Source organism: Notolepis coatsorum, assembly GCF_963971535.1.
Source record: "Notolepis coatsorum genome assembly, chromosome: 6".
Lineage (NCBI taxonomy): Eukaryota > Metazoa > Chordata > Actinopteri > Aulopiformes > Paralepididae > Notolepis > Notolepis coatsorum.
Window position 1 is genome coordinate 153,421,973 of NC_140170.1, and position 24,724 is coordinate 153,446,696.

Below are 24,724 nucleotides of genomic sequence, written 5' to 3' on the forward strand. Positions count from 1 at the left end.
AAAAGGATCAACTCTCAATCTTAAGTATTTCCGTTGAGTTCTCTTTTCGCTACAGGCACAAAACCAGACACCGGCACTACCATGGGACATCTCACACGAAAATGGAACAATCTACCTCAGATACATGTTCAGGAAGACAACCTTGATCCAATTGGAATTAGAGTATATCTACAAGAATAAACAAAAAAGCATTTTCAAAAAGGGAGAAGTAATTGTTTTAGTTTTTTTACCCAACAATGAGGCCCAAATTATATTTGCTAAACAGGGATTGCAACCCTCATAAATAGTTAAAGAGCTTCCGTCTTTATTCTCAAGGGCTCTAGGTCAAAAAAAAAATCGAAGGACAATACTTAAATCATCCATGTACGAGCTTGAAAAAGTAGATACCAACCAACAATAGTAGTAGATATGAAACTATTGGAAATTCTGGCAAGAAAGGCTGCAATATTAATATTATGGGATACCAACAACATAACACCTACCAAATTCATGGAAGACCATTTGGAGGCCTTGAGCAAGTTAGAATTCACAGATAAAATGACAAACCATGTCTGTTCCATCTATAGAATAGGATCGACAGTAAGCTTAGAAAGGAAATAAGAGAAAATACAAATATAAATTTTTGTTTTAACCAGACAATGAAAATGGCATAATACAGAGTGTAAATTATACCATCCTTCACCATAGCCCTTCACTTACCACTGCAGATGTAGCCACAAAAAGGGTTTCTCACTCGCCTTTATCCATGGCCTAAGCCACCATTATCACACCAAAATGAGCCAAAGATTGACACCTTTAGCCCAAATAATCCACAATACCAGTTTCAGATGACGCATACAGGCAATGGGGATATAACTAGGGATGCACGATATTGATTTTTTGACACCGATAACTTTATGCTCCTCAAGCCGATAATTATTGTATTATATATTTTTTTTAAATATATATATATATATATATATATATTTTTTTTTTATCAATTTTCTTTTTTTTGAGTATTTATAAGCTCCGACGTCATTGGTACTGCTATCGGTACTCGAGAAATTATGGAGGTTTTTTTTGAGGAATTTAAACGTCGCAAACCTTGTTGGCCGTTGTCTATATCTCTCCTGCCTGGGTGTCTCTGCCTGCGCGGGGAGCGGGCTGTGCTGTGCTCTCTCCTCTCTTCCCCTCCCACACACACACACTCACTCACACACACGGGTGGTGCGCTGCCGAGTACAGACAGCTCTGCTCTCATAATGGCGGACAGAACGAAACATTCAAAAGTATGGGTCCATTTTACTAAAGTCGATGCTGACAGCGCTCGTTGCCACAAGTGCAACAAGACATTTGCCAGTAATGTATAAGCGCTGGTACTTGTCAATGTGGCTGGCGGGGAGATAACGTTAGCTCCGAGTAGAGTAATGGCTGACAATCCGGAGGTAAATAAACGAACGAGAGCTTCTGATTGGTGGTAAGAAGAAGAGGTGGGTGCAAGCGGTGGGACGTAATTGGCAGATCGACTGTCTGCCTCCGAATGTAACGTGACTACGTCACAGCCAAGAAAGGGAGCGCTGGATTTGTGAAAAACTCCCTGTTCCTAAACACGCTATCAGTTTTACCACAGTACTGGCAAAACGGGAGGCTATAATAAAAACAAGCGCCCTTCATCCAAATCCACCCACACCGGATTTCTTTTAACCAAAAAATGTATTATAAATTATCGGAGCTATCAATAACGTTATCGGGTTTATCGGGATGACGTCATAATTGCTGATATCGGCCCGATAATTATCGTGCATCCCTAGATATAACCTCTACATTCTTTAGAGGGGAAAACAGAATCCACCATTAAGTACGCGCTAGTGAGTAGATAATTCCACCACGAAAAAGGATTAATATGATTCTATAATATGATGATTTGCTTCCATGTTACGGACACACTTTGGACCGAAGATGCTCTTCGGTACAATCCCACTTCTGACACCATTTTGCTCCACATGGAAACCTCATCCTTCTGTATCAATCATCCCTTCTTTCTGCCCCAACACTACCGTCTTCCAGTTCAGGAATAATGATGCCAATTGAAATGGGTCCCTGGTTTCATTTTATGAAAACAAATTCATATAGAAAGCTCAGAATCACCACATTCAACCCACACATATTCTGTGTTCCCATTTGTAAAGTACAACCGCGTTGTCATGTTTTATATAATGACAGACATTGGTAATTGCTACTTATTACCAATCATCTATACATATTCTGTATACAAGCTAGTACTGTACAATTTCTTTTCTCCAAAGCAACCAAACCCCAATTCAAGTCTCTCTCCCCCCACAGTCTCAATCTCAATCTCAAACACACACACACAAGCACACAAGCACACTGTTGATGGAGGGGTCGATTAAACTTAGGTGAGGGTACTTAACCTTTCAGCATCCCAAAACCCCCCAACATGTCCTTAATTCTGTGACATAAGACTATGCATCTCTCAGTCCTCCTATGATTTTCTCTTGCAGTCTTTCCAAAAAAGTGTCCAGATCTGGCACAACTTAAGGAGGGTCTTGTAGTTCAATAATATATATTCATAATATCTCTCTAGACGAGGGTTCAAAATTAACTGGGGCTTCGGGCAAAAAGGCCCTCGAAAATACACCATACACCCTTGAAAAAAAATCAGTTAGTGGGGGGGGGGGGGGGGGGGGGGCATTAACATAAAATGATCAAACATAGTTTGATCAAATAAAAATGTAATACTATACAATTAATTTAAGTGATAAGTGAAAGATGTGGTTTATTGACACCGTATGACGCGTGCCTCCCACCATCTGAGCATTAGCTACATCTGCTGCGAGCGACACGGAGGAAGACCAATAAGCAGACGTGCAGGAAGGAGCGGTTTCTTATTATAATGGAGAAAATAGAGCAGACGATTCCCCCCAAAAAATGTAATTAAAAGGTTGTCCAACCAAACAAAAAAAAGTGTGTTGGGGTTGGGGTGGAGGATGTTATATTGTCAAAATAAAAGACCCCCCCACCAACAAACACGGCCGGTGTGAGAGGAGCCGTCACTGTGGATGTTATTCGTCGGTGGAACGAAGACTTGTTAAAAAAAAAAGTCTTACTCCATAAAGTCGTAGCCACAAACTGGCATGTGGTTACCGGTCGACAATGTTTCATAACATTTTTCACCGTGCCACAGAGGAAGAAAAAAAAAATAAAAAATTAAATTAAAAGCCCAGTGGAAAAAAAATGTTAATTTGGAACCCTGTTCTGTACACATATATATATATATATCTATATATAGATCTGTGTTTGTTAGTTCATGCTCTGCTCTCTCATCGCCCGTCGTCATGGGTACAGTAGTTCATTGTTCCATCGTTCTTTCTCGGGGGCTATTTTGGCAACCTGGGGGGAATGTTCTGTTCCTTCCCACTGCGTCTGGATCCCGCTCCCTGTGGGGAGAACCGTCGGCCTGTCGGGCCCCCGGCCCCTGCCCTCGGATGCTCCCTGATCTTCATCCCGACACCTCCCGCTCTGGCCGGGCCGTTGCCCCCGCGGTAGGAGCCCAGGGGGTCACGAGGGGGGCGGCCGTCTCCGGGCTTCTCCGCTCGGTCGGCCTTGTGGCCGGACGCAGACGCAGGCTCCTCCACCTTGTTGACCCTCAGCTCCCTCAGGGGTTGGCTGGAGGAGGCCGACGGGGTTGGGGAGGGCGTTGGTGCTGCCGGTGGATCCTTGGCTGGACGCTGGCACACCTCTGCATAGCTCAGCTTCCTTGGCTCCTGTTGAGAAATTGGAATAAAGTGAGGTTTAAGTATTTTTTTTATTTAATTGATCTTTATTTAAACCCGGGTAAATCACATTGAGATTTACATCTCTTTTTCAAGTGGGCCCTGGTCAAGAAGGCAGCATACAGATCAAGGTAGTACGAGCACACAAATACTATAAAAGTAGACATTTTCTTTTCAATGAAAAAGACTAATTCAAAATATAAGCCCTCCATAGCAAGCAGGTGTCCAATAGTCCAAGGAATCTAGCCTCAAAGTATCGAGCGGAACAATTCAATCAGACAATGATTTGATTAAAGTACAATTATTTTAGGCAATGATTCAATGAATCATAAAATCTAAACTTTTGACCAGTTCGTTTTGATCATCATCATCATGGGTTCTGGCTAATTGACCCATCTCAGACCGCCCTCTTGTCTTGATCCTCCAATCACAACTGTTGCTTCCCTCGGACAAACAAGATTGTCGGAGGGAAGCAACGGATGTGATTGGAGGATCAAGAGAAGAGGGCGGGGTCTGAGATAGATCAATTAACCAGAACCCCAAAAGTTGGTATCATCAAATTGTTTTCAGCCTGAATTCAACAGACGTGAGGATTCTTGCTCTTGAACTGTCCCTGGATCAGTTTCATTGGGGTGGTGCATCTAGTCACCCCTTCATCCAACAACCGTGATTGGTTGCCTGACAGAAAACAACATTGACGTGAAGTGTTTCACAATGTTTTCCACCTGAAGCGCGGGGAGCGGCCACATAAAAAAAGTTGGCAGCTGTCTGGAAAAATAAGATGCCAGGTGCAGCACTTTTTCTATAACTGGCCACTAGGGGTGGGGGAAAAATCAATACATCGCAATATTTTACGTGCCGGTATATTTTGATTGACAATCCCCATTTTACTGCAATACAAATTACTGTGATGAGGTGAACAGACTGAAAACTTGATCTTGTTAGGTAAAATAGATGTATATATTTCTTATTGCAGGTGTTAAACGTTTTCCATTGGGGGCGGCTACGTGGCGTAGTGGGCAAGGCGCTCGCCACGAATGCGGAGACGCTGGGCTCGACTGTTCGAGCCCAGCGCTCCACATTGCTTTCAGTTTAGCTGGTCGTTCATACTAATACACATTGGCCGTATTAGGGGGTGGGAAACTGATGGGTGGGGATCGGGCGTTGTGGACAGCGACTCCTACAGGTCGGTTGGTGCGCCTGCGCAGTAGAATCAGGAAGTGTCGGGGGCAGCATGAGCCTCCCACGCGTTACTCCTCGCCACTGAGAGATCGAGCTGCGCAGGTGAAAAGATGCGACTGCTGTTACCTCAAGTACCGGAGGGGACTTGTGCTATGTATGACTTAGTCCACATTGCAGCCGGCTTGTGGGAGGCAAGAAACAGCGTTCGTGACAGGGGAGGGTTGAATTGGATGATACGAAAATTGGGATGGGAGAAAAATATAGAAAATGGGAGAAAAAGTGGAAAAAAAAAAAAGAAAAAAAAAATCCATTGGGGACATCATTTGCAGTTGAAAAAAATGCAATAAATCCCAATATGGTGATATTACAATACCGTGACTCAAGAATGGTGATATGGGGCCTCTGGTGACTCACACGCCTACTATATGTTCACTTCCCTCTTTTAGAACTTGAGAAAAAAAGAAAAAAGCACCTAGCAGACACAAGACAATTGCCTTTTCAAGATCATTCTAGAAAACAACCCCATCCAGGTATTGTATGTTTAGCTGTCAAAGCAAAAAAATATAATTACTCAAATGTTCGTGAGCTTTCAGTGTTCCAACGTATATTTCCAGACATGTGGGAAGCATATAGGAGTGATGACTCAACATTAAGATCCATGGGAATCTATCTACACACAGTATAGGCAAACACAACTGGTGTATACTGGGGACAGAAGGTCTTACCGGTGCGGACGAGGTTGATGGGGCGGGTGATGGGGCGGGTGTTGGTGCGGGTGTTGCCGTGGAAACAGGCTGGCTACGTGTGGTTTTGGTGGTGGTGGCGGTAGTGGTAGGCTCCAATGCCAGCAGACACACAGGATGGTCGGGGGAGGGGGAGGACACGGTCTCCTTTGGAACACAAGACTCTGGCTTATCCACTTTCTTTACCTGGTGAGGAACACTGAATCCAAGAACACAACATTATTATTATTTATTGTCAGAATGTTACCTTTCAAAAATAGACCAGACTCATGCATGTGCTATAAGTATAAAGTTAAGCTTTGCAAAAAAGGTATGCAGTCGTCAAAAACAAAAACTGCCCCGTTTTTTGCCCTAATGTTTAAGAGGTTATTTCTGGACCCGGCAGTACCTGCCCATGGTTAAAGAGGGTAGAGGTTAGAAGCAGCTGGTACCTTGGGACAGGAGGCACCACTATGAGTGGCGTCACGGGAGAGGGTTTGGGCATTGTCATGACAACAGGACTGGGCGTGCTCGAGGTGTTCTCCGGGACAGCAGCGGCAGGAGGGGCTTCGTGGTTCACCTCCTTGTTCTCCACCTTGTTCTCCGACTGAGAAGTATTTTGGAAGTATTTTGTTGTCATCAGCTAGAAAGCGAATGTTATGCTAGCAGGCATTATGGTCGCTAGCGTTGCATAAGGTTTGCAAACAGTGAATATGATCTAACAATATCTTTAACACAAAGCTTACGTAGCTATCTAGCCGTCTAATCCCAGAATCGAGTATTCACCTAAAGTCAAGGTCACCTTTATTTATATAGCACATTTAAAATTAACCAAAGCTGCACCAAAAGTGCTTTACAGTACAAAATAAAACGCACATGTCAATGCAATACAATAAATACATCAAATAGTCACAACAGGACCAGGGATGTATGGCTCAACAAGGCTCAACAAGCCTCAAAAAGCCAATGAAAAGAAGTGAGTTTTCAGCCGCGACTTAAAAACCACTAGGGTCTGGGCAGACCCATGGTATTAGCACATTTAACAGAGGCAGGTGTCAAGATGTAACTATATGAACTGTTGCTGACAGCCGCTTTCCAATAAGAGAGAGCAACAAACGACCAAGCATCATTTACCTTGTCCGTCAACTTGAGGCCACGCACCACGTCGGACATGCGTGTTTCCAGGATGGGCTCTCCCGGCACGCTGACCACACAGCCGGGCAGCGGGGGGAAGTTGGAGGACGCCAGGTCAAACTTCGGAGGAGACACCTTGACCTCAGTCAGCAGGATGGGCCTCTGAAAATTAACATTTGTATTATTAAAGTGTAACCAAGTGGACCATAGGATCCACAGGCGGGCCGCACTAACCAGCTGAGCTAAAAACCGACTTGTTAGTAGTTTACACAAGAAAAGACAGTGTGAAGTAATGCTGACCGTTATCCGCTCGTCCTCTCGCCTCCTCCTCATGCCTCTGTAGCTTCCTCTCCTGCAAGACAAAATATGTGCAACTATTCATTATTTTGAAATAAAGTATTATATTGAATGTTATGATAATTTATTATAAGAGTTCAGTTTAACTAAGCGACAAGTACATGTTTCCTTCTTGTTATACAGTGTGGTACAGTTAAAACAAATAATAATAATAATAATAATAATAATAATAATAATAATAATCACACACTTTGCCACTAAATAATCTCCCTTGCATATACTACTAGTACCTACTATGCTAATGTCTATACTACTACTATGCACTCAAAACTGCAGCACCCAAGTTTCAACACTGTTTGACGAACATCGTTACTCAGCTGAAAGAGTTGTACCCTTCCTTCTGACCAAAACGCTTTGGATAAGAGTCAGCTAAATGACTAAATGTAAATGTGTCCATTGGCGAACATTACAATGGGGCCCATTCATGAAAGGAGTTTTTTTGTTTAGCTCTCAATTTAGTCAAGATTTTATGAATGAGGCTCAATGAATCTGACAAGGAGCGTACTATATATAGATGGTTTCAACTTGGCACCATAAACATTCAAGTTTATTTCCTATAGAGGTGTTTTCTAATAGCAATTAGGAAATAAACTTGGCTCTAAGATGTTTCTGAGCAAGGCAATTTCACTGAATTTGTCTATACAAAACAAGCTAAAAGTGTGCCACCTCAAATTGAACCACTGCTGAGAATATAAGAATCCAAATTAGATTTACAACTTTCATTTTGGAAATGTTTTAGTTTAGCGGCTTTTGAAGCTTCGGCATTTACTGTACAAATTCACAAGAGATGGAACGCATTTAAACATTACATCACGCGACGGAGTGCGTTATAGAAATTATACAATGGTGTGCACATTTCTCGATTCTGATTGGCTGAAACAGTCAAGTTAGACGTGGTTATTTCTCATAACCCACGCTCGTGATCCCAGAACACGCCCACAACTGAATTACAATCACTCCGCCAGTTCGACTTTTTCATAGGAAAAGCCAAGATGGCGGACAATAATCTTTACGAATGGATGTGTTGAAAGCTTCATAACGACTAATTCAAAAACGATTTCTGTCACGGCGAATGCGTGGTGGGTCATCATGAGTAATTGTGGAACAAAATATAAATCGCGGGAAGTCTGTTGTTAGATGCCATTCGTCAAAAGGACATGCATTTCACTGTTAATAACATTTTCAAGCAATCAATCAAACCAATAACACACGCTCACGCGGAGGTGCGCTGTTGTAAGTGAGCGTGTCTTATTGAATTGATTGAAAATTGTATTAATGTCCGCCTTGTTTCGAACTGGTTAAGACAGGCGAAATTATAGCCATGTTCTCGCAGGCTCATCTGCGCAAAAGCGCATCGCAGAAGGTGCAGAAGGTTCTGAGAATTCTGTTCCAGCTAAGAGGCAAAATAACGACCCGGATACTCTTTTCACAAACTGCACTATAACCGGGAATGTTACCATCAATGTAAATAAACCATAATCACCCTACAAAAACAGTACTGTATTTGTAAATCTGGTATGTCATAAATGTCTAGATGTAGCAGTACTGTCTATCTGTATGTCATGTATGTCATGAAAATGGGGGACCCTGATGTAAACAAGACAAACTTCTTTCTCAGGTCTGCATCCCCTTAACAATTGTGTGTATTGAGCTGTACTGTATTGTACCCATTCTGCAATCTGGTAATAACATTTTCAATCAATCATTCCAATAACAACGGCTAACTTCATAAATCATCTGTATCACAACCGAATCACGGATTTCATCGAGGCAGGTGGCATTATGTCGGGAAAAATTAAATGAAATAAACAAATGTGAATTAAAGAAGTTAAAATGAAGTTTAGCCTATTAAATTGTTTAAAAAGCCTATAGCCAATGACGTATTTTAAACGCGACTGGCGAGGACTGCGAGGAGGGGGAATTGAATTGCAACCGTATACAAGCAAAACTTTGACTGTAAACGGCATCTAACCTGACTGCATAAACGCAACGTCCATTATGCTTCAATTAATGTGTGTTTATTGTATAGCAATAAGGTTGGATGAATTCGGCAATTGTATAAAGATGTAAGCACTGTCTATCTGTAATAACATTTTCAATCAATAAATCCCATAACACACGCTCACTTTAGATGGAATGCCTTGAAACAGCGATGCTCACGGAGCTACGTCTTTTTTTTAACTACTTTTTCTGCGGATGGTTGTCAATAAATCTTCAATTAATGTGTGTTTATTGTATAGCAATAAGGTTGGATGAATGCGCCAGTTGTAGAAAAGCCATTACACCACGCGCAGTCGTGGGTTATGAGAATTAGACCATGCCTAGGGGTGGTCGATGTAATGCTTAACCTGTTCCACCCCACAGGGACGGTACCGACCCCTTTTGACATTATTATCATATATTAATATTTTTATGAGTGATGCAATAAATTAGCGTTTTTAAAATCAAACGTTTTCAAGTATTATTATCACTACTATGTCACAAATACATGTAGAATGTAAAACGTTAGGTTGGCAATAGTTTAGCAATAGGTTAAAAGTGTACTTATATCGTTTTTTGACCCGGAAACGGAAATGGAAATGTTGAACCATGGGAATTGGAATCTTTTTGCGGCCATCTTGAAGAGGACATCGCTAGCTATCGTTCAGTGTTGGAATTTCTCCGTTCTACACTTCCTGTGGTCCACTATGGTGGTTCAAAGTTCAGCGTTCTGAATGAATCATATCAATAATTGTTATGATTCGCGATAATAAGCTACAAAAGGTAACGTTTTTGACAAATATTGAAACGCAGTCAGTTTCTCCACACTATTGTTATCATGTAGGAAGAATTAAGATCTGAAATTAGTTACAAAATGGTTATACTGTGGGGGAAATAAAATAGTACAGTCGTTTACAGTAAATATCAGTATCCGTTATTATGCAAGCCTGGTGATACTATATCCAAATTGAACTCGGCCATTTGAAAGATACTATATGTATATTATATATATAAATGTGCGAATTGGCTATAATAAGGTAATGTATAAGCATATATTCTATATTCTATAATAATATTTCAAATTGCATTGGTCCGGATGGGAGAATTCAGTACTGTATATACAAAACCTTCAGTTTGATCATCTTCCCTGTATTAATTTCCTTAGATCTTTTGTACACATGATCTCAAGAGGGTACTGAATGAGCTCAGTGGCAGTTTTTTAAGTTTGGTCATTATTATCATGGTTTTATTCACTGTCAAAGATGAAAAGAAAAATCATAATTCATACCGTATTTTCCTTTGTTTCATCACAATTTAAGCAAGCCTAGTAATAGACACAATATTTCTGACACTGAGAATACATTCATTGAGGTCCATAGATGTTTGCTAGATACCAAGAATATGCAAATAGCCCTTGTAGAAGTGGAGCAATATTCCATTTACCTAGGTATACATTTTATGCAGATTTTCACCTGAGGTGGAACAGGTTAATTAGATCACGCCTATGGGTGGTTGTTAGGCCCGAGGCGCAGCCAAGGGTCGTTAGACCCCCATAGGCGTGATCTAATTTCTATAACACACGACTTCAAGTGGTGTAATACTTTTATACAATGGCCGAATTCATCCAACCTTATTGCTATACAATAAAAACACAGTAATTGAAGCATAATGGGGATTTATTCACAAAACCATCTGCAGAAAAAGTAGGTCAAAAAAATTAAATAAAAGAAGTTGCCTCCGTGTCTAGAAGCAGCTGGGAGGTGCGGTGCTTCAAAGCATGCCATCTAACAAAACCAATTACATAATCCAACATTGTGTAAACAACTAACATATTCCAGTTAACGGTATCTTTTTTAAATGATTCATTACGAATATATCCATACTTCCATTGTGTCCGGGACATCCAGTGAAATCGCTTCGTGCGACAGACTGTGTCCTTTTGCAGAGGCAGGTTGCTACAAAGCATGCCATCTAACAGTGAAGTTAGCGGTTGTTATTTGATTGATTGAACATTTTATTAACAGGAGAGGGAGGTTCTACAACGAATGCCATCTAACACACTTCCCGCGGTTTATATTTTGTTTCACAATGAGTCATGACCAACCAATTACATAATCCAACATTGTGTAAGCAACTAACACATTCCACGTGACTTTATCGTTTTTGAATGAGTTGTTATGATGATATCAATACATCCATTCATAAAGATTATTGTCCGCCATCTTGGTTTCATTCATAAAAACACGAACGGCGGAGTGATTCGGAAAAAAAGTTATTTGGTTGTTGGCGGGTTCTGGGATCACGTGGAGTGTGTTATGAGAAATAACGTCTGAAAGAAGTGTTTCATCCAATCAGAATCAAGAAATTTGCATGCCATTGTATAAAAGAGTTTACAATGTCGCTGTTGACAATGTAGCCATGGCAACGTTGTCAACAAGGTAGGCGTCAACTCGACTGCCGCCAGACTGATTTATACTCGCAGAGACAAGTCTGCGGTTGTTCTTGTGCGGTATGCAGCTGCCAACGTGACGTGATGGTGAGTACAATGTTTTGACAACCATTCATTGGATACACCTCCTCAAAACACTTCAATAATTTCCAAAGCCAGTCTCAAAGTAAATCAATTTTTGTTAAACATGAAACAAACATGTGAATGTGATGCTTTTGAGGCACCAAAAAACGTGTTCCATTGGCAAAGCATGTGTGGACAAGGCCTTAGGACTTTCTATGGATTCCTTTATATTTCAAAAAATCATACCTGTTCACAATTCTAGGTCAGTTTTGATTATGTGCACAGACTAGTACATTCCTTCAATTCCAGCTTCAAATGCTCTCAAGGCTTTGTCATGTTGGAGCGTCTTGGTCACGTAAAGATTCTTATAATCCACTAGGAGGATTCATCATTACGCGATCATGAAAACAAGATAATTGAGATACAATTATTATTTACTAGGTTGCAGGTGAGTATAGAGCGCAAGTGGTGCTAATTATTTTTTATTTATTATTATATTTCTTGTTTTTCATTTCAATTATGCTTAAAGTTCAAAGTCGTCGTGTTAAAAAGAAACACCAGTGTTAAAGTTCAATAAACACACATGGTGTTCTCAAATCAATTAATAAGTGTTTAATAATCGATTAATTTCAATATCAATCAAATTAACCGTGATTATGACTTTTGCCATAATCAAGCTGCCCTATAATCCACTAGTTGGAGTTTTAGTTCATAGTTTATTTATAGCTTATCTAGTTTATAGTTATAGTTAGTATAGATAGAATATACATTGTGTACTATGTTTACAAATCTACTACGGTTGAGGAGCTGGGGAAAAACAAGCATCTCACGTTTTGCATGTACATGTGAACATTTCTTTTTTTTTAAACTATGACAATAAAATAATCTGAATCTGAGTATGTATGTATGTATGTATGTATGTATGTATGTATGTATGTATGTATGTATGTATGTATGTATGCATGCGTGTGTGTGTGTGTGTGTGTGTGTGTCCGTCCGTCCTTAGGATGCAGAGAAAAGAGACGACCCACCTGGCACGACCGGCTGAATCCCGATCCCCGTTGGGTACGGTAGCCATGGGGAGGGTGTCCTTGAGGGTGAGGGAAGAGGGGACGAGGGGCTCTGGAGTGGTGCCCTGCACGGTGCCTGCTGCATGGGGAGGCTGAGGACTGGAGGGACTAGACACGCTGGGCTCCATCAAGGGCCCAGGGACCACAGAGGGGGACGGGGCCACATCACCAGGCCTAGGGTGGCTCTTCACGTGGTTCCTGGACACGACAAAAACAGTCACAGATGCCAAGCATGAGGACACATTCGGAACACAAGTCAAAGTGCTATGCCTGTGAGCCCCCACTAGGGGAGGGGGGAAGAGAGAGATTCCCGATGAGGTGCTTTGCATTTAAAAATCTGTAACAATAACACTAATAACACCATGAATATACATAGATATTTTACCATGATTATTACTGAAAACTATGATAAAATAAGAACATTTAGATGATGGTTGTAGAAGTTCCAACTATGCTGAAGAAGGAATTTTAATAGTTTGGACAGTTTTTTAAACAGCAAAGCACATCTCAGATTCTCAGCCTCACCAGTATGTTGTGACTTGACTGGTCAGAGTACACAAGGTCCTAATTAACTATATCACTTTCCATTTGTGACATTTGCCAATGCATGCTCATTCTCAAAGAATGGGCAGAAGCAGGGGAGGAAATTAGGCGATTTTACTCACCAAATGAGTATTCTTTACAGGGTTTCCCATTAATTACCTAGACTGTGGCGGCCCGCCACAGTTGTATAATGAACCAAAAAAAAGTTAACTTTTTTTTTAACTATTTTTTTATATAAAGTTTGCCAATAGGGATGTATCAGTAGTATTGGCAGTGGTAGTAGTCGTAATAGTAATCCACTATATTTTTTTATTTTCTAAAAAAAGAAACCAGTTCAACACAGGTAACCACTTTTGCTTACGGTAATTTCTTTGATGGCTCAAATGTATGCTCTAGTCCAGTGGTTCCCAAACATCTCCTCGAGGCACCCCAGCCGTTCCATGTATTTGTTAAATTCCACCACCAGCACACCTGATTCAACTAATAAAGGGCTAGTTAAGTTGAATCAGGTGTGCTGGTGGTGGAATTTAACAAATACATTGAACGGCTGGGGTGCTTCGAGGAGAGGATTGGGAAGCACTAGTCTAGTCGATTTTGTGTTTTGAGCACAAAGTTCATCATAGATCTAGCCTCTTATTTTGCTCTCAAAGTGCACCAGATTGATGCATTTAACTTTAAAATGTACCAAAAAAAAGGTTTACCCCCCATAGTCTCTGAAAATCCTGTGGGAAACACTTTATGCTTGGCGAGTGATTCATGAAGAGCACTCGCCACACTGGCGAGTAGTAAACTAAACAAAAAAAATCATTCTGCAATCTGCTGATTCGCTAACTGGCACAAGCCGAACTCTGACTCCCCCCTTATGATTCCTCCCATTTGCGCCTCATAATAATCCATAACCAATGAACATCATCGTTGCGCTCTAAGCTCCTCCAATGAACACTCGTTTTCTAGAAGATGTCGCCCATCTAGGGGAAGTTGACAGATCACTGCGTCCCTACAGACTCCTGTCACCGGCTTGACAACGTAGACAAACTTAGACAAAAACACATCAGTGGATGAAAATAATTGCATGTAGAGTCGTCGCTTTCGGATATCAGTGCGGTCTGACATGGGGGCGAACAACAGCACGCGACTAGTCTCCTTCGAGTCGGATGAGAATGACAAGTGGGCGTGAGGCTAACGATTCCACTCACTCAAGTCAACCAGCATTAGCTGGCTAGCTACCTAGCATGTAACAAGCTAAGCTACCATAACGTTGACCTAGCGTTGACATGAGATTCGATTCCAATGTATTGTCATCATACAGCACAAGTACAGTACAACCAGAATACGTTTGGCATCCAACCAGAGTGCAAATGCCAACCCAGTCCAACCTAGACCAGCCCAACTTTCCCTGCCCAACCCAGTCCAGAATAGTTCCCTCTTTCATATGTGATATTCTAATATTTTGAAGAGTAGAGACGGTGTGATTAATATATGTTTTATGCTAATATTGTGAAGAGTAGAGACACTTAATGTTTTATGGTAATAAATATTTTAAAAGAGTAGAGACACGGTGTGATTATTACTATGATTGAAAATCAATTTAGACGAAGACATACAAAGAAGTAATTATCACAATTAGCGATTTATTTATGGCTGGTAAAAAATCTGTTTTGCTGGTAAAAGAAATCATATACTCGCCAGTTGGCTGGTAAGCCAAAAAGTTTGTTTCCTCCCCTGGGCAGAAGGCTTCCATTTCTGCAGTAACCAAATATTCCACTCAAGCTTTACTAGCAGTTTAAAGCCACTGAAAATGCACCACTCTTTAAAAAACTGTTTTCCGTTTTGGCTCAAGTTTCTCTGCATTTCTGGATGGCATTGATCCGTTTCATGTTATTTTTTTCATTGATAAAAATACCTTTTCTTACTAAATGTGATTCTAGTGGGAGGAAATCAAGCATGAAAGCTGAAAGCTGCATGTATCCAAGCAAAATTTATCTGACACAGCTCTGCTTAATCTGAAGTCAGAACACGCTTATAATCATCATATCCAATATGCTCATCCAAAATGGATTGATGAGGGAATTTCAGCTTCAATGTGGCACCATCCACGCTCCTTGTGTCCCTTCAGATCTCATAATCTCATGGTCACTAGGCCATAGAACACTGCACTGACTGGAGAGAAGGGGGTCGGGGTAGAGAGGAGGGTGAACAGGAGGAGGTGGTAAAGGGAGACTAGAAGAGGAGGAGCAGAATGAAGTAAACTGAGACTGGTTCTCTCATTGCAGACTTGTGTAGCTGAAGGTGCCTACACTTCCAGATACCTACCGAATCCTGCTGAAGGGTCTCCCAAGGCCTGCAGGGGCAGAGCTCGTCTTATAGCTCCCAGGCGTGCCGCTGAAACCATTCACAAACCCACTGTTGGGAAACGGCGCCTGGATAAGAAAACGGGAGGATGAGTTTAGGTGTAGAATGACTGGTGTAGAAGTGCTCGTTTATCAGCCTAAAGCCTCTCTTTGCATATAAGTGTTTTTTTTTTTTGGTCGTTTGGCTGGTGATTCTTTGGGATGGACTAGGGCAGGGGTCAGCAACCTTTACTATCAGGTTACCCCCCCCCCACAAAATAAAATTACTCTAGAGCCGCAAAACCAATTTACCCTTAAAATGAAGATAACAGTGTATAACATTTTATATATAGTTATCCCCAAGCCTACCCCACATTTAGCATAAAACACCTGACAATTGCATACCCAAAGTAATTTGCGATTTATTATACTTTATACTTATAGCACACAGCATTAATGGAATTATAAAGCAACAAAAACTAAATGTTTGACTTTTTATTGCTGTTTTTACCTGTTATAACAAAGGAAAACCTCAAACTCTTATGAAGGAGAAAAGATACTGGCTGTGTAGACCTATTTTTAAATAAAACACAGAAGAGGAGACAAAACACTGGTGTCTGTAGACCAACTTTGAAATAAAACCCTGAACTATTCAGGTATATTTGAGTCCTTCCCTTATTTGTGGAACATTTATGAAATAAAAAGTAGTCCACTTTGAAAAAAAACTACCATGTGTAGACCTACTTTGAAATAAAACCCTGAACTATGCAGCTCTATTTGAGTCCTTCCCTTATTTGTGGAAAATCTATAAATGATATGGGGCTAGAACACAGCATAGGAGCGTTTCCACAATATTAGACAAACCAATACCAAGAAACGCGTGGAACATCAAAAGCAAAGCAACGTGATTTGTCTGCATGTTAGATTTAATGGAGAACAATGGTTTGTATCTTAATCGTTTTTGTCCAATGAACCCAAACTAATGGGTCTTAATCTATACTGTTCAGTAAAAAAAACATAATGGATTGGACGGGTAATCTCCATCGGCTTTAGGACTACAGACTCTTTATGGGTGGTGACAAAAAGTGGCATCCCCATGTCCCTACTCCCCTAGGACAGACAAGAGACAAGACACGTCCTTCGACGACGGCCTTACCAGTGGCGTCTCAAAGTAGGGTGTGATGGCGGCACTCCAGGAGGGTGGCGCCAGTGGGTAAACGGGGTACTGCTGCTGCTGCTGCTGGGGGCTGTACACCTGCTGCATGTAGAGGGGGCTGCCGTACTGAGGCTGCTGCTGCTGCTGCTGCTGCTGCTGCTGCTGCTGCTGCTGCTGCTGCTGGGAGTGCTGCTGGCTGTACACGCTAGAGTCCACTCCACGGTAGCCGTTCTTAGCGAAGAACGTGTTGATGGCCTTGATACGAGCCTGAGGGGGGTGATGCACAAGACCAAGTTAATGAGCATTGATAAACATCACAAGAGACTAGGGCGATGCAACACTATCTGTGGTCCTTGGGTCCCCTCAGATCTCATAATCTCACGGTCACTAGGCCATAGAACGCTGCACTGACTGGAGAGAAGGGGGTCGGGGTAGAGAGGAGGAGAGAAGGGGGTCGGGGTAGAAAGGATGAACAGGAGGAGGAGGTAGATAAACTCCTCCCAGTCAGCCACAGTGCACCTGGGACTTTCCAAGTGTGATACTGATCACTTGGCTCTGGGGGCACCAAACGCAGACCAACTAACTGTTAAAATGTGCCTTTAATTAGAGAAAACAAAAAGCTGTGAAGGTTGTATAATACTATATACGTCCAAATCATGTTTATCGAGTTATTGGCAACGGATCGCTATCCAGTGTATCAAGCTGGAGTCCGGACGAAATATGGGTGAGCACCACTTCCGGTTTTGGCACCTCACCGATCGGCCACCAGATGGCGGTCTTGCAACGTTGGAGAGTTGAGAGGAGATCTACAGAACCCGTCAAGTCTCCGTGGGTGAAATATGATTGCCATGACAGATTTTTGAAATATTGATCTCAAAGACGCTGTACGACGTCATTGTCAGATTACGCATGGCGAGGAATGACGTCTAAACACGTCATTGGCGATTAAAGGGTTAACATATATATATATATATATATTTTTTTTTTATTATCTTTCTTCCCCTCCTTTTTCCCGATTTTTCTCCCATCCCACCCTTCCTGGTTTTTGCGTACTTTCCCCTACTGTTGGTCCGGGAGACCGGAGACTGTCACATGCTTTCCTCCGACGCATGTGCAGCCTGGGGCAGGCCAACCTGGCCGTGCAGGTTCTCACCGGGGAGAGTGTAGCGTGTGGGAGGCCACACTATCTCTCCTCAGATCCAACCCTCGCTGAGCAGGCGCCCCGACCGAACTGTAGGGGTCGCTGTCCACAACGCCCAGGACCCACCCTTCAGCTTCCCACCCCCTGATACAGCCAATTGTATCAGCGTGAGAGGACAGCCAAGCTGATAGCAACGCCGGGAGGCGTGTAGCTTTATGCCAAGCAAGCAGTGCAAAAATTTACCGTAGTGGCGTGCAGTAATGCGCCTTTCATTTTCCGCCGCCCAGCGCCCAGGTCGCGCGGAAATAGGCTGTCTATTGCCATTCTCTTTGACAAACTCTAACCTTAACCAGCTCCTTAACAGCGCCTAAACTTAACCGTTCTAACCTTAACCAACTCCGAAACAATGCCTAACCTTAACCTTAACCTTAACCATGCCTAACCTTAACCATAGAAATTATATTGCCATTCTCTTTGACAAACTCTAACCTTAACCAGCTCCTTAACAGCGCCTAAACTTAACCGTTCTAACCTTAACCAACTCCGAAACAATGCCTAACCTTAACCTTAACCTTAACCATGCCTAACCTTAACCGGCGAAAGAATACACGTTAAAAAAAAATCACGTTAAAAAATATTTTCGATGGGATTCGAACTCGCCAGCAAACGAGCCATAGGATCCACAGCCATGTGGCCTTGCCAATTGAGCTATTTCTAGATACTGAATAAGGGGCGGTGACTTATATATATTGAGCTCCGCTCGTGTCGAACCAAGGCGGGATCTCATGCGCATGCGCGGGCACCTCGCGCGAGCACGCCGGCGCACGCACGCACCTGAGCGAGCACGCCGCCGCCGGTGCACGCACGGTAGCATTTGTCTGAAAAGAAGGGCGCTTTACCGCACTGGCGTGCGGTGACGAATGCGGAAGCATTTTTGCACTGCTTGCTTGGCATTAAGGAAAACGCCGCCGGGAGCTGGATTCGAACAGGCGAATCCTAGTGTCTCCCGGTGTTGGTGACGAACGTAATCTCCGTGCGCCACCTGCCCCCCTATATATTTTTTTTTAATTAAAAGCGAAGGTTCGAACGTTCGTTCGAAAAACCCTGACGAAGTTCGAATCCCAAAAACAGGGTTCGGGGACAGCCTTAGTGTGTGTTCTGTATTATAGCTGTGGAGACAATGGTGTGGCTCATTTGACAGACACTACTTGTAGTCCAACATGGAAAAAATAGTTTGTTTCTACACTGTAGTTTGTAGTTTATTACATGCTAAACATTGCACATTTCCAAGATACTCCAGTCTTTTTCCATAGATATAAAACGTGTTATGTGCAATAAGCCCAAATCAAATAATCCCAATTCCCTGAAACCCCAAATCAAAAAGGTATATAACATGTACATATGTACCTTCACAAAATCATCAAGGGGGAAGGGGGGGTAGTCTTAGCCCGAAAATCCGATCGTTAGAAAATGCCTCGTTTATGACCGGTAAAGTAAGCCACTGTGATTGTTACATAAACATGTTTCACGTTCGGTAAAATAGACATAGGGGGTCCTTACCTTAGCCAGAAGGTAATCCAAAAAGAATAATTCCAATGATCCCATCGGCGATCGCGATTACTCGTTTATATGTAATTACACGTGTTTACGGGACACTATAGGTTTTGAGGCGAGCAGATCTGCTAACGATTGCTTTGGAAGAGCTCTCCTCCCCCACAGAGCGAGCCTCAATAGTCCGGTGCATTCATTGACTCTCCTGTTGCCTTTCTATCAGAGTTCAAAAGGTAGGCGATACTGCCACCGGGTGATATTCGATCGGCATTGCCATTCCAACGTAAATACAAACGAGCCAGGGATGGTTAGAATGATCCGGATGATTTAGAACGGGGATCAGAGGAAAAATATCAAAGGATCAAAACCCGACTTTTCTCGGGTTTGGCACTCAACCGCTGGCGAGGTAACCCGACTTTTTTGTGTTAACATGTGTTACTGTTAACATGTCATCTGTTGAAATGAATGTGTCATTGTACCGTGTTGTTTTTAATAAGTGAAGAATGTCCTCATTGTGAAGAACAGGGAATGAGGATGTGTACGGTTTGCATGTTAGGCAGCTTAATGTGAAGAACAGGGATTGATTGATTGAAAACTTTATTAACAGATTGCAGAATGGGTACAATACAATACAGCTCAATACACACAATTGTTAAGGGGATGCAGACCAGAGAAAGACTTTCGTCTTGTTTATATCAGGGTCCCCCATTTTCAATGAGGATAGAGGGAATGAGGATGTGTACGGTTTGCATGTTAGGCAGCTTAATGTGAAAAACAGGGAATGAGGATGTGTACGGTTTGCATGTTAGGCAGCTTGATGTGAAGAACAGGGAATGAGGATGTGTACGGTTTGCATGTTAGGCCGTATGTATATTTCTCTCCCACCCACCCACCCCTCCTAATGTACAGTCCCCTCCCCATCATATGTATATACTCTGTCAGGATCTATGGGTAACAGTACTGTATATTTGAATACCGTTTATGTCACAAATGTATCAGTACTAAATACCTGTATGTCCCTATGCCATAAATGTTGTGTATGTCATAAATGTCAATGGGGGACCCTGATGTAAACAAGACAAACGTCTTTCTCTGGTCTGCATCCCCTTAACAATTGTGTGTATGGAGCCGTACTGTATTGTACCCATTCTGCAATCTGTTAAATAAAGTTCTCATTCATTCATTCAGGCAGCTTGATGTGTGAACTCACCATGATTGGGTTTCCCTGAAACGTTTTCACTTCTTCTCTTAGATATCTGTAAGCCTGAGGGAAGAGGAACAACGAATGAGAACACACTGAAAAAACGAGCTACTTAAAATAAGTATATATATATATAAATTAGGGATGGGCGTGAGTAGAAATGACAAAATGCTGTTGGCACATGAAGTATCAAGTGGTGACAAACGAGTTAGTCAGTCTGTGTTGAAATAATGACTAAATTAACTGAGTAGCCATCAGGCTCCACAACCGTGGGCATGGACTGCTGCCAACGGCTGGAGAGCCAACGGCTGGTGACCCTGGGAACTGTTAGGACTGTCTGACTCTTAATAATGACTCTGGTGCAGCCTGTTATTACGTTATGGACCATGTATACCATCATCACTATTATTACTGACTGATTGAATCCTGCCATTCACTACTATTATCACTATCACCATCATTACCATGTTCTATTATTATAGAACTGCTATGACATCTTAATTTCCCCCGAGGGGATTAATAAAGAAACACTTGACTTGACAAAGCCACTGAATAAACTCCATACAGCTATTTCCATAATAACATGCCGTGCGGAGATGGAGGAAGCAGTAATACCTGTTGTGCATCCGTATCCGACTGGAAGGTTATGTACCAGTTGCTATTGTGAGCAAATTCAACACAGATGACTTTTGGACAGTTGTCGTTCTTAAAGAGAGCCTCCACTTCCTGTGGAAAAAGATTATACAATAACTTACATTTATCCACACTTTTGCTTCAAACATATTTCAGGGGGAAAGAAGCTATCTCTATAAAGACCCCCACATGAACAGCGGAGGTACAGCGGTATAGAGAGTGAACCAAAAAGGCTGGAATATATGGAGAAAGAAGACAGAAGAAGGGAGGTCATGTCATTCACGTCCTTAGAGAAACTTGTTCAATAGCAATCAACTGCTAAAATATCAGGAATATTATAAATATTTTCTCAATTTAGTCAAATTTAGTTGATCAAACCCTTTTTTGTTTGTAAATAGTCAAAAAAGGTGAAATACGTCAGTATGCCCTCAAAATATAACAAAAGATTCCTTTTAAAAAGGCTCCACTGAATGATATTAAAGTTTAAAATGTCAAGACCCTAAACATGGCAAATCTGTTGCTCAATCAAATAACCTTCCTCTGCTTTTACTGGTATAAGCAGTTTTACATCTCATTCCATTAATTTCATAGAGCCCCTTGTCTGCTTATTTTCCCAGAGAAAGTAAGTACCGGTAGCTAAAAGGGAGTTCCATGTCTCAGTTCCTTCCCGTCTCTCGGAAAAACATTCTGGATTATGCAATAGTGGCTTTTTATATATACAATTATTCTGCAGTAGAAATACTGAGCCACGGCGGCTGGGTGGCGCAGCGGACAAGGCGCTCGTCACCAGCGCAAGAGACACTGGTATCGAATCCAGCTGTCAGCGTTGCTTCTGGCTTGGCCGGCCGTCATACTGGCTCGATTGGCAGAGTCAGCGAGAGGGAAGCCGGTGGGTGGGTCTGTGTCGTTGTGGACAGCGACTCCTACAGTTCGGTCGGGGCGCCTGCACAGCGAGGGAAGGATCTAAGAGAGGTAGTGTGACCTTCCACACGTTACACTCGCTCAGTGAGAGTCCGCGCTGCCAGGTGAAAAGAAGTGGTGGGCTGGGTACACATGTGTCGGAGGAAGCATGCGATAGTCTCCGCCCTCCCAGACCGACGGTAGGGGGTAGAGTGCGCAACGACCAGGAAGGGGATTGGCATAACGACTAACATTGGGAGGGGAGAAAAACAGAAAAAGGGGGAAAAAGATTTTAAAAAAAATTAAAAATACTGAGCCACTTCGCATGTTGGGGCTGCTAGCCGCCGTTCAGTGTGTCAACTGTGGACATGTGATGTGGTAGTGTGGCAGGGGTTGGTTTGAGAGCTAACTTTGCAGTGTGACAGCTAGCAGCTGTGTGGGGCTGCTCTTACCTCCACGGGTGTCGTCTCTGGCACCTCTCTCAGAATAATGATGCAGCGCTTGTGATTGGGCCGGACCTTCTCACCGGCCTCGTCAACTTGCACCATGGGGGAGGCTGTAACCATGAATAACACAAAAGGCATCAGTACCCATCTGTGCCAATCTTTGTTTTGCGAATTCTTCTCCAAATCTGGACGACAAACTGAGCTTTCATTTGGGTTGAATGAAACTTTATTATCCGTAAGGTTTTGATTGCTTGGTCTAATTTTTTCATTGATCCAAGTTATTACATTCTCCATGGTGTCTTCACGAACAATGGCGGCATTACAATTTCTGTTGTACAAAACAATATGCATAAACCTTAAACGTTAATTTTAGATTTGAATTTTAGATATGCCATCAATACATTTAATTACAAGCACCGAATGTAGATATTAGTGCTTACAATCATTTAACCCGCCGTCAATTAAAGGGGAACTATCTTATAAATGGCGTTTTCCAGTGGTTAGCATTGTTTTCTAGCAATGTGGGGTTGTACCAACACTGACTAGATATGAAATTCTCATTCAGTCCCACTCCTCCACTTCAGTTGATACAAGATCCCCCCCCAGTGAACTAAGGCCATGTCCAGACAAAAACTATTTGATCTTTTTAGTTTTCATTTTGTTTATTTAAAAAAAGTTTTCCGTAAAAACAAAATCGTCTCAAGAAATAAATGCGTGCCACAAATGTACAAAATAAATGTCTTTCCCGTTTTAGACGTCGCTCTTTTATTTTGAAACCCCCCCGACCGGAAGTGTTATCATTGTTTGTTGCTAGCAGAATAACTTGTGTTGTCCGGTTCTGTGCTTTTGAGCTAACGTAACACTAGTTTCCAAAGGAGAGGAGAGAGAGAGACTGCGGCTCACATGCGCAAAATGCAGCTAGAGCCTACAGGCAATCGATGATGAGGATTTTAAATCGGCAGGAGAGAACGTGTCAAAGCCGTATATAATATGGTGCGCGCAGCTCAAACTACCTGTTGTATTAAATTAATTGATTGATTTTTAACTTGTCCCTGTGTCCAGTCCTTTCGACTAGCAAACGTTGTCTGTATTTAACGTTACCTCAGGATACCACTGTCTTATTGTAGCAAAGGTTGTCTGTATTTAACGTTATCTCAGGATACCACTGTCTATATTGTATTTAGTTAGTTAGCTATTTAGACATAAGACATATGTATCATTCATGTTTATTTTTTGTTGCCTGGGTTTGCTCATGCGGATTAAGGGAGATGTCAATCTGTTGTTGATGGTGGTAGTACAGGAGCAGTACATTTAGCTGTAAAAGCCAGATCAAGCTCAATAGCTTCTGTAACACGAACGCAACTACTCTGTACGATGCCATTGTTGTTGTGATGTTGGCTGAGTTTGCGCATGATGTGACGTTAAGGGAGAGGTGGGCTATCACGTCATCGGTTCAGGAAAAGCCGTATAGACTTGTAAAGACGGCGACGCAAGGGGGGCGTCTTCAGATTTGCCCACTCTGGGAGCCAGTCTCAGAAAATAGTGTATTCAGGCTCCCAGAACAGAGTTCCGTGTGGATGAAGGTGCATACGATAAAATACTTTCACTGATACGACCAAAATCGGTTTAGTCTGGACATGGCCTAAGCCATTTAGAATTGCCTCGCTTATAATAATAATAATAATTTAGGACCTGCTCTGAGGTCATCAATTGGCACACATGCGATGCATGCATGCAATTCGTATCTGCGATTAACCCATCCCGTCGTCCTTCCCCCCCAAGGGCAGCCGGGAGCAGACCGGCGTCAACGTGAGCCGCGCCAGGGGACCAATCCAAGTGCTCCTGTCCGTCTTCGTCAAGGACGCCACAGCGTTAGCGATCTTGTTGTGCATGTTTTTCCATTGGGTTTATCTTATCGGGGGGGAAACCCTTGCGAGCACGGGGAGAACATGCAAACTCCACACAGAAAGGCCTGGGAGATACCCCACCTGGGTAACTGGCATCATGGAAACCTGGTCCCCAAGCGGGAATCGAACCCTGGACCTTCTTGCTGTGAGGCGACAGTGTTAACCACTACACCACCGTGCCGCATC

The 24,724-nt window shown here is 42.4% G+C and overlaps 1 protein-coding gene across 5 annotated transcripts in view; it reads right to left on the minus strand.

Moving 5' to 3' along the window:
• Window positions 1-2,673: 2,673 nt before the first annotated feature.
• LOC311231117 (la-related protein 4-like) overlaps window positions 2,674-24,724 on the minus strand; it is a 32,195-nt gene continuing 10,144 nt past the window's right edge. For all 5 annotated transcript variants that reach the window (XM_084317609.1, XM_084317611.1, XM_084317612.1 and 2 more), the window contains 11 exons: window positions 22,638-22,741; window positions 21,268-21,378; window positions 20,662-20,715; window positions 16,760-17,026; window positions 15,587-15,693; window positions 12,692-12,928; window positions 7,112-7,163; window positions 6,812-6,973; window positions 6,130-6,284; window positions 5,681-5,897; window positions 2,674-3,764 (listed from right to left, as the gene is read on the minus strand). In XM_084317609.1, the coding sequence (XP_084173735.1) occupies window positions 3,378-3,764; window positions 5,681-5,897; window positions 6,130-6,284; window positions 6,812-6,973; window positions 7,112-7,163; window positions 12,692-12,928; window positions 15,587-15,693; window positions 16,760-17,026; window positions 20,662-20,715; window positions 21,268-21,378; window positions 22,638-22,741 (1,853 nt within the window). In that variant the 3' untranslated portion in view covers window positions 2,674-3,377. The remainder of the gene's footprint in view (window positions 3,765-5,680; window positions 5,898-6,129; window positions 6,285-6,811; window positions 6,974-7,111; window positions 7,164-12,691; window positions 12,929-15,586; window positions 15,694-16,759; window positions 17,027-20,661; window positions 20,716-21,267; window positions 21,379-22,637; window positions 22,742-24,724) is intronic.